The sequence below is a fragment of the Ovis canadensis genome, chromosome 19, assembly GCF_042477335.2.
Source record: "Ovis canadensis isolate MfBH-ARS-UI-01 breed Bighorn chromosome 19, ARS-UI_OviCan_v2, whole genome shotgun sequence".
In the NCBI taxonomy this organism is placed as follows: Eukaryota; Metazoa; Chordata; class Mammalia; order Artiodactyla; family Bovidae; genus Ovis; species Ovis canadensis.
Window position 1 is genome coordinate 15,975,631 of NC_091263.1, and position 10,638 is coordinate 15,986,268.

The 10,638-nt window shown below is 37.8% G+C and overlaps 1 protein-coding gene across 3 annotated transcripts; it reads left to right on the forward strand.

Annotated features, from left to right (window-relative positions):
* Positions 1-368: 368 nt before the first annotated feature.
* Positions 369-10,049, forward strand: SEC61G (SEC61 translocon subunit gamma). 3 transcript variants are annotated; one of them, XM_069561183.1, is made up of 4 exons: positions 3,153-3,565; positions 5,040-5,138; positions 6,397-6,499; positions 9,827-10,049. In XM_069561183.1, the coding sequence occupies exons 2-4, from the start codon at positions 5,045-5,047 to the stop codon at positions 9,834-9,836; spliced, it is 207 nt and encodes a 68-aa protein (XP_069417284.1). In that variant the 5' UTR covers positions 3,153-3,565; positions 5,040-5,044; the 3' UTR covers positions 9,837-10,049. The 3 variants fall into 3 exon arrangements, 2 of the variants coding, with proteins under 2 accessions (XP_069417284.1, XP_069417286.1); XM_069561185.1 differs by having other exon boundaries at positions 3,553-3,763; XR_011250774.1 differs by lacking the exon at positions 6,397-6,499 and having other exon boundaries at positions 369-3,565.
* The last annotated feature ends 589 nt before the right edge of the window (positions 10,050-10,638 follow it).

A 10,638-nucleotide genomic window follows, 5' to 3' on the forward strand; every position in this document is an offset into this window, starting at 1 on the left:
TGACTCTTTGGATTATTTATTTAGAAGCATGTTATTTAATATCCAAATACTTGGGATTTTTCCAGGTACCTAGTTTTTGTCGATTTCTAATCCCACAATGGTCAGGAAAAACAGTGTATGGTTTGATTGCTCTTTAAGACTTATTTTATGACCCAGTGTTTATCTTTGTAAAGTTACCATGTGCACTTGAAATCAACGTTTATTTGCACTTTTGGGGGCAGTGCTCCACTAGTAGACTAACTAGGGTAGAGTAGTTGACAAAGTTGCTCAGATCTTCTATTTCTTTGTTGATTTTCTTTTTTGTCTAATGCTGTTAAGTTGTGGAATGAAGACTTAAAATCTCCTGCTTGTTGGTAGAATTGTTTTTTTGTAATTTTTTCCCCTGTACTTTGAAGCTGTTACTAGGTGCACAGAAATTTATGATTGAGATACCTTCCTGGTGAAGGTATTATGATTGATATACCTTTTATCACTATGAAAATACCCTTTGTATCTCCAGTAATTCCTATGTTAAAGTCTATGTTACCTACTATTATCTGGTATCAACAAACCCTGGTACCAAATTTTGACATCTTTTCATTGCTTTCATTTCCATCTATTTACTTGCAACCTATGTCTTTATATTTAAGGTGTATTTATGCAACTTATAGCTAAATCTTTGTATTTTTCAATCACTTTGACATTTGCTTTTTAAACTTAAAAATTATATTTAGATGTAATGAAATTACAGATGTGATTATACTTACTCCTCCTGTTTTGTTTTCCTGGAGTGCTTTTAATGTTCTTTTCTCTCTTCCTCCTTTCTTGCCTCCTTTTGGGTTTTGGGTGGATTGTGTATTTCTCTTCAGAGAAATGGCATTCATGCTATTCTAATACACAATTGGTTTTTCAGCTATAGAGTGAAAAACAATATAGTAGTTTTTATTTTTTCAGTGGTCGCATAGTCTTTTATTTTTTAGTGGTTGCATAGTCTACTAAACCACTTCATGACAAATACAGGAATGTTGCTATAGTATAGTTCTAACTCACCTCTTCCATGGTAAAAGGCTGTATTAAGCTTGCATGACATTTGGTATTTCCTTATCTATGTCTATAAAATCACAATTCAAGAAATTGAAACTAATTACTCGAGTGTGGATATAAAAATATGTGTGCATGTGTACTAAGTCGCTTCAGTTGTGTCAGACTCTCTGCAACCTCATGGATTGTAACTCACCAAGATCCTCTGTCCATGGGATTCTCTTGCCAAGAATACTGGACTGGGTTGCTGTACCCTCCTCCAGGGGATCTTCCCAACTCAGGGATAGAACCCACATCTCTTGCATTTCCTACATTGGCAGGCAGGTTCTTTACCACTAGTGTCACCTGGGAAGTCCCGAATATAAAAATCTTTTCTCACCTAAATAACAAGGACATAATATTTGAATGTGGTGTCCACAATGCTCACGGTGTGCTGTTCTGTATAAATAGATAAATGTATATCAGGGTGATGGGCACCTGAGATATATATATATACATACAAATATACACAGATACATATATATATATACACCAATACAAATACAGATATATATATATATATATATACAGATATATACACAAATACATATAAATATATATACACACAAATATATGTGTTTTCTAGCCCTAGGTTCTCCAAATATGTGATGATACGATTACGGGTTTTTGCCCATGCCAAAACAAAATACCGTACCCTGTTAATATCAGTACTCATTGCAGAAAATACTTGACTACAGGATATGCTGGTAATGAAGCAGAGTAAAAACTTTTTCAAAGCCCAGAGGTCTGAGAAACACTTCCTCTCTTGGCCTAACAATGGAGCACAAGGGTACCAGAGGAATACACGTGAGCAGCTGAGAGAGCAGAGTTCAGAGAGGCGTTAGACTTCTCAGTGCTATGAACTTCAGTACCTAAGAAATCCTAGTAAGTTTTAAAACTATATAGGTTTCTAACCCCTAAACATCCAAATATTCTGAATCAGTGGGTAGAAGTAGAGATCAGGAATTTATGTTTTTAACAATTTTCATACACTGCACTGCAGGTAGTCCATACATACAGCAGGTTCACAGGTGTATGCTGCCTTAATTTAAAGAATTTTAAAATTCTGGACAGATTGGGGTTTTAAATAATTCTTCATCTCTAGGCCTTTAACCCAGGTGCCTTAAGAGTCCTATAGTGAACATCCAAAGGAATGCTGTCTTTACACTGCCATTCTTTACTTTCCCGCTCCCCCTTCACAATACTTTTTGTTTATAAAATACGTTTTGTCATAATTCTTCACTATGACCGGCCATCTTGGGTGACCCTGCAAAGCAAGGCTCATAGTTCCATTGAGTTATGTAGGCCCCTTCCTAAAGATATGCCTGTGATCCATGAAGGCTTTTTATTTGCATATAGTGAAGTCGCTCAGTCGTGTCCGACTATCTGCGACCCCATGGACTGTAGCCTACCAAGCTCCTCTGTCCATGGGATTTTCCAGGCAATAGTACTGGAGTGGATTGCCATTTCATTTCATTAACTATAGACTTTGTTATCTTGTTTGTTCCCTTCCCTACTCTGTAAATTCCCTTACTAGACCGTAAGAGGGTACGACACGTCTGGCTCATTCACAGCACCTAGTAAAGTGTTATACACAGTAGGTGCTTGATAACTGTTGAAATGATTGATTCACTCTAAAAACATAAAATCACACCTCAACAAGCTCACCACCGACCACCAGCCATCATAATAGTCTCAGCAAAACCCATAGTCAAGATTACATGCATACATTGTACCACGTCCCCACTGGCAAACCCAGAGAATGAAGGCTTCAATTCCAAGGGAACTCCAAAGAGGAATACAGAGGAAAGCCAGCTTTTGGGGGTATGAGACTGTCAAGTGAGACTGGTCATAAAACACTATATTACTTATAAGGTTCATGATGACCAATACAATTAAATACATACAAAGTAATAGGCAGTCAGGAGATAACCGTCCAAGACGAAACACATCAGAGCCAATCCCCTGTCCTACGGACCCGCTCTGCAAAGGTAACCCACCAGGAAAGCACCCAGAGATGAAGAACCCGCCCAGGAGTGAGCCCTGCCCACACCGCCGAGGGACCCACGCCATGCACGCCCCGCCCAGGCAGCGGAGGCATCCGAGAGACGAACGCCACGCCCGCGTCCCGCTCACGCAGCGGAAGGTGCAAGCCACGCAGCCCACCACACAGCGGGAGAGCTCTTGCCACCCTGCCACGCAGCGCCGCCCGCACCATGCACGCCCCGCCCAGGCAGCGGAGGGACCCACGCGACAAACGCAACGCCCCATTCCCCTCGCAAGCCGCGAAGGGCCTAAGCCAAGTTCTGCGCCGTAGTTACGCAACCGCTGCGCCCGTTTCCGGAAGTGTAGCCCAGACGAACATCGGCCTGAGCCTGCGCGCTGACGTACCCAAAAGCCCAATGAACGGAGGGGTGGGCTGCTGGTCTTTGGGCCCGGTTTCCGGTTCCTGTGGGCGTCTGTCGGCTCTTGTGCTACGTGTCTCTGGTGAGCAGACGCGGAGCAGGTGAGGTTTCGTGTGGCTGGGCTTCGGAGCTACCCTTTGGGCACTAGCGAAGGCAGAGGGCGTGGGGGAGCCCTCCGGCCGCCTGCTCCCTGTCCACAAGGCGTCGGGGAAAGCTGACTCAGCCGCGAGTCTGACGGAGAAGGGCTTCCAGGGCCTCGATCCCTCCGGCCGACTCTCGGCCCGGGCCTAAGCTTGGAGGTCGGCCGTCCTTGGCTACCTCTGTGGGAACGTTTCCACTCGGTTCTGTTGTCAGAGAGGGTCCCTTCGGGGTCGGCTCTGGGGCCGTGGGTGTGGAATGTGTCTTCGAGAGCTCAGTCCTGTACTGTGACGTGGGAGGGTGAATCTAGAGACTGAGTCAATTCAGAAGGGGTTATTGGATCCCCTTCCCTGACATTCAGTGCAGTGTTTCGGTTGTTAACGCGTTGTTTGTTTAGGAAAAAAAGGTGCTTCGCTTTCATCAAGGTATCTATAAATTTTAACCTCACTGGAGTTGAAGAACAGTTAAATGAAAACATTCTGGGCCTGGCATACCTGGCCTAGAATGTTTATAGAATTCCTGATATACTTTTAGTGTTTCATATATCTTGTTTTAGCAACCCACGCTGGGTGAGAAAACTAGGGCCTAGAGAGACTACATTCCATAGAAAGGGATTTGTACAACCACCACCTCCTCTTGTGAATGGCTTTAACTCAACAGAAACTTACTGAGTATTTCTGTCCCTGGCCGCAGTTGTAAGTGCTAGAAATAAATGAAGTACAAGTAAGGAGCTGGTTTCATTAGCTGTTATATTAAATACCAGTGACTGTTAAGGATTGGATGACATTCCTGTTGTGTGATAGATTACACGGAAGAACCTGTTGATAAAATGTATGGCCGTTTTCCTTAAAAGGTGTGTCAAAAGCTAAAGATTTAGAATTTAGCTAAATAGCTTCTGAATCTTGGTTTAGCCAGATTTTGTGGTTTTAAAAATTGTAGAGATAGAGAACAATCCGATTGAAGTCACATTTGCCTCTACTCGGCTCTGGAAGCATCCCAGTTGGCACTCACTGCGCTAGACACTGGTGTCCCGGGAATTTAAAATAAAATATAGAAAATGCTTGGTTGCATCTCAACACTGTAGATTCCTTAACAGGAACAGTGAGAGGACTGCAGGGTGTGTAAGGAGTGGATGTATTGTCAGGTGCTTAGCCTTTAGTAGTGAGTGCCCTTTGATATTAAGAGCGTGTGCCTTGATCATTGAGAACAGGGGCAAGACCTGTGTTTTTTTTACTGCATTTGTTTTGATAGTTTGCTGGAGATTACAAAAAAACAGTGTTGATTTACTCTTGGAGTCTGTATTTTTTTTTTTTAATGAGATGAAATCCACCTATCCATATCAGGATGGATTTACATTTTGATATAAGTCAGCAAGTCCTTGCTATATAGTAAGTAACACCAGTGATAATCTTTTTTTCCTTTTTGGTTTTTAAACAGACATCATGGATCAGGTAATGCAGTTCGTTGAGCCAAGTCGGCAGTTTGTGAAAGACTCCATTCGGCTGGTTAAAAGATGCACCAAACCTGATAGAAAAGGTAATAGCTTTGGAATGAGAGAAAAAAAATTAATATTTTGCATTCTCTAAGCCCTATATTAATGTCTTCCTGTTTAATAATTGTTGTGCTTCTTTCACCATTTTTATTGATTTATTTTTCCTTTATTTTGGAATTGTCAGTTTTTGCTACATTTTGTATACTTTGTGCATCCGTTATAGATTTTTCTTTTGTATGTGTTTTCCAGGCTTATAAGGTTATTTGTTACAGCCTTATTTTCTATATTGCTTTTGCCGTGGTCGTATGTAATGACTTTATAGAGTTTTCAGTATCTTTCACATTTCCACTCTGAGAAATCTTTTGAAACTCTTCATACTGTGTCACTCTTCCCCTAAACCTCTCCCAAACAAAAAAGGCCTTATAATGAAATCAACAGCATAGTTGGTACCAACCTAGGAAGTTTCTTATTTATCATAATTCATGTGTTAAAAGGTGCACTAGAATTTGTCTGTTTCTGCTCTTTTTTTGACTGCTGCCTGAGTTAGGACTGGAAATATAATAGACAATGTAACATTACATGTTATATTACATATATAGCATGATATATAGAAAATGTAATAAGGAGTGGTCCTTGCTCTTATGGAGCTTAGAATCTTTGAGGGAAGACAATCATAAACAAATAATGACAATTATAGTTTTTAGTTACTGCAGTGGTGAGTATTATGTAAGGTAGATAGAGGAAGGTCTACCAGTATGTGATAGGAGGACTAACCAAGCTAACAAGCAGGGAGAGCTTCCCTGAGGAAGTAGTGTTAAATGGAAACATTACAGGGTCTGAACCTTTACATAAAACTCTGTTTGACCCCATTCGGTTTTTCAAGCCTTGTTTTTTGGCTTCATGACAGTGGGCCTGTTGTTTATAAAAAATTACATTCTGTGCTTTTATAGTTGATATTTTTATCAATATGACAAAATTTTTAAGACAAATACTGTGTATTCATGTTTCCTTTTTGGTATTCTAGTCATTTGCTAGGAAGATAAATATTTCTCTGCTTATGGATTGATTCACTAGCATGAACATGCACTTCTTTTTTATATTTCCTTAAATATAAGTAAAACAGGAAAATTAAAAATCTGTCATACTTTATTTACCATTAATATGTCATTTAAAAAAATATTGCATACTTATTATCCGGAGAAGTGTATACCAGTGAGTTTCTTTATGTCAGTGCTGATTTTTCCCCTTTATTTGCAGTGAGAGTGCAAAAAGCAATGTAAATTTTGTGTTTTCTAAATCCAGAATTCCAGAAGATTGCCATGGCAACAGCAATAGGATTTGCTATAATGGGATTCATTGGCTTTTTTGTGAAATTGATCCATATTCCTATTAATAACATCATTGTGTAAGTAAACTTTTTGAAACAGACACTATCAAGGGTAAAATGAAAATGCAGACCATTTGAGTTGACAGTTCACTATTTGGTTGATATATAGCTAATGTTTCTTTGATTTTTTAATGTTGTTAGAATCTACTGCTATTTACTGAGTACCAGATAATTCAAAGTAACTTTATATATTACATAATTTTTAAAGCTGTTCTGTGAGATAGGCACTCATTTTTTAATAAGTAAAATTTTAAAGGATTGAGGAAGCTAGTTAAAGGTACTCAGTATGAGATAAAACAGGTATTCAGTGATAGAACCAGTATTCAAATCCAAGTTCTCTTTGTGCAGTACATTAACTTGTCAACATTAAGGTGCAGAGGAAATATTCCCCATCTGAAGATCACTATAGTAGTAGAGTTCAAACCTAAACCAGATTGCCTATATTCAGATTTTTCTTGTTACTTAATAGCTGTCATAACTTTGGACAACTTAGCTCCTTTGTGCCCAGTTTATTCAATAGGGATAATAGTTCCTGACTAGGGCTATAGAAAAGATAAGTGACTGGAAGTTGTGGTTAATGTAATGAGGCACTGATACTAACTAATACACTTTAGTATATTAGGAGGAAAAAAACCTGAAAAACACTGGAATTGCTTTATTCTTTTCTAAATGCTTTTGCTTTTTAGATTCATTAAGCACTCATGAGTCGAGACACCTTGTGGCAGTGTAGTTAGAGCAGTCAGCTTTAGGCAATTTTGTGGTGTAAAGACTTAGTACCTGTTGTAGTACTTATTTGCTCTGTGATTTTGTATTTGCTTGGTCTCTGAGCCTTACCTGTCGTGTAGATATTTAATCATGAGATAAGCCTTTTAGGCTTATTTTATAAGGTGGAGATGCTTTGTAAACTATAAATCTCTTAAGTACTGGATATTTTACTATGGATGCTTATGGAAGTTATCCTTTTTAAATGACACGTGACTGAATGAGCATGGTCAGGTGGATTTCTTAAGTAGGTTTTCATAGCTGTTATGCAGACATGCCACAAAGGATCACAGAGAGTTAGACCTGGAATGGACCAAGTATCTCAAATCTCTTCCATCAGTTTAGAAATCTCTGCTATATTCCTAGTGAGGAAAGCCATTTTGGGAATTTTGGAATCATGGAGCAAATCCTCTAGTAGAATTAGGAAAGCTGAGCCTCAGTGTCTTTGGGCTACAGCCCCTACCTAATCAGTAAATAGAGTGGGTAGAGTGGAGTCTGTGATGTCAGCTCAGTGCTTCTGCTATGCAGCTTCCTAGCCCATTGTCAGACAGGTGTAACTTACAGAATTCTTTCTTAATTGATAATGTAATACTAATATATGACTATATATATTCATGCATGTGTGTATATATATGTCTCTATTGTAGATATGTGTGTATATGTATGTACTGCAGAACCTAGCACAGTATTCTCTTGTGCATGTTGAAAGCACTTGAGTAAGTGCTGAGTTAAGTGAACGGTGTAAGGTTCTTAACCTTTTTCTAATGATCATGATGGTAGTAATAACTGTTAACATTTATTATGCACTTGGTGTGTGCCAAGGACACACAGCTTAGTGTGAGTTGACCTTTTTAACTCTCATGACAGTTGTGTGAGATTAGCAATGTTATTACATCCATTTTATAGGTGAAGAAACTGAGGCATGGAGAGTAAGTACATTGCATGCCTGTAAGTGGTAGAGCAGCATGTGAAATCCAAGTTCCAGAGCCTCAGTTCTTAACCACTGTTCAGGCCATTACTCATTGTGAGTCACAGGCCTCACTTCAGGCTCCAGTTTGCATTTCATTAGCCCTCTTAAAAATCCAGTACCTAGACTCCATTGCCTATTGTGGATATTTTCTTGCTAAAGACTCAAGTCTTCAGACAGTTTCTCACAAATAACTGCTAAATAAATTTCCTTTATCTTGGGTTTACTTGGTGTGGTTTGTTTTTAGCCTAAAAATGGAACATTACCCTTGTTAAATTACTTTTTGCTAGATTCCCTTATAGAAGACTTCTGAATTTTGAATCTGTTCAGCATTGTTATTTACCTTAGTTTTATGTTAGAAAACTTTTTATTTCATTATGAGTTGTGGTCTAAAGTACCTTTTAGGATGAGGCGCTCTCAGTATACCTTTTTGAAATTGAGATGTTCCCAACAGGTCTTTGAAACAAGTGTTAAAAATTTGCTTTCTCTTAATTCTAATTTCTACAACAAGCACAGTATATGTTTTGTGAATCTTACTGATTAGAGACAGTTGAGCTCTGACGTTTAGGAAGCTAGTTGCTTAGAAAACTATTCTTCTAGTAACAAAAATGTATCAAAATAAAGTTAAAAGTTTATATCTCTCTAGATAGTTTTTACATTAAAGTGAGGGCCAATAAAACATTTTGTGAGAAAAGCTATCAGAAAACTTACTCTTTTCATGATATGCCATGACAACTATAAAACTGAAAAATATTTTTCCTGTTGAAAGAGCATATTAAAATTTTTTTGAGATGATAGCAAGTGAAGAATAAACAAACTTCTCTTTCATTAGGCTGAATTATCACTGTTTTCCTTATGATGATTTTTTTCCCCTCTTCTGTACAATTATAGCCATCAGAATTCATATCCACAGGGTTATAATTTAAAGGATTTATATAGTTGTGGGTATTTGAGTTTAAGCAATACAGTTTAATGAAGTAAGCCTTTAGAACTTTATGTTAAAGTTTAGATGCAGGGCTATTTTTTTTAGGAGTATTTTTGGGTTGGCCAAATTGTTCAGGTTTTTCAGTAAGATGTTACAGAAAATCCCAAGTGAACTTTCATTTAGTACAGGAATTATCTTCTTTCCTTAACATTACAGTTTTAAAACATGTATCTCAGTATATTATTTTAATGTTCATGCTGTTGAAACTTAGACATTCTTCTATAGGGAAGGCAATTTTTGTTATTACTATTAATACAGGTTTCTGGATACAGTGGTTGAGAACCAGTTTGTACATCAAATTGAAAAAGTTCTCAACAGTCCTGTTATGTAATTCATAGTTTTCATCTTGCTATGAAAGACATTGTGCTATGCTGTTAAGCATGTTTTTCAAATGAGGATTCTGAGTTTTAACAGATGAAGCCTGTTCCAACAGCCACGTCATCTGTAAGGGCCTTTTCAGTTCCAAGATTTTAAAGTTCAGTTTCTTCTCTTTTGTGCTGTTTTGGAGTAATATAGATGTGGTTCTCAAATAACTGGTCTGGTTCCATAAAATTACAGCATATTGCATTTCAAATGTATTATTATTAAAATCTTTAACACTCAAAATTGACCATCTTTCTTTCTTTTACAGTGGTGGCTGAATACCTTTTTAGAAAAGTAGTTTTCATCTTGGGGATTGGTGAACAAGTGAGGATTTGAGAAGCTGTTGGAGCAGAAATTTGTCTCTGTGTTTTACGTTTTTCTTTCATTTTTTTCTTCCAAGATGTTTTCTATTTGTAAATTAAAATAATTTTAAAATAGACGTCTTCTCTTTTGTCCATCACAGATACTTATTAAATTTTAGCGGTAAGAAATAGTGGGTTCTGTTTCCTTCTTCCCGCTTTTCCTTCCTTCACTCCTTCATATTTTGGTTTACAGGAAAATTGAAAGGCGCAGTGGAATATTGCACTTCCTGAGTTTTCCTCTCTCAGTCGGATCATGAAAGAAGGAACAGCAAATAAAGGATAGTAATGGCAGTGAGGGAGTTTGAAGGTAGGGTAGGCGTTTTGTCTGTGAGCACTCATAGTATACGTAAGTAGTCAGCGCTCCTCTAAAAGTTTAAGTGCCGCTTGAAATAGCTTCCTGAAAATCATGGTTAAAAACTTTTAAGAGCTCCTCTTCAGATAAACCATAATTAGTCACACTGTCATAAACATTGGAGTTCTGAATATTTTAAAGAATTTACTGATAATTAATATGAGATGAAAAGGGGTCTTGTCTTGTTTCCCCTTTAAAAAATAGTAATATAAAATTGAGACAGTTTATTCTCAATTTTCTGTGTAAAACTATTATTGATTCGTTCATTCAGGGTTTAATTATTGAACCTTTATTTCCCGAGTTCTAATTTTCTTCTTTTTTAAAAAATTGTTTAGCAGCACATGTTTGGTAAGTGTCCTCTGAGTC

Bases quoted from the DNA above. Each gene is read 5' to 3' on its own strand.
- SEC61G (XM_069561183.1), top strand. From the start codon at position 5,045: ATGGATCAGGTAATGCAGTTCGTTGAGCCAAGTCGGCAGTTTGTGAAA. The intron at 5,139-6,396 runs GTAATAGCTTTG...TTCTAAATCCAG, and splicing joins CACCAAACCTGATAGAAAAG to AATTCCAGAAGATTGCCATG.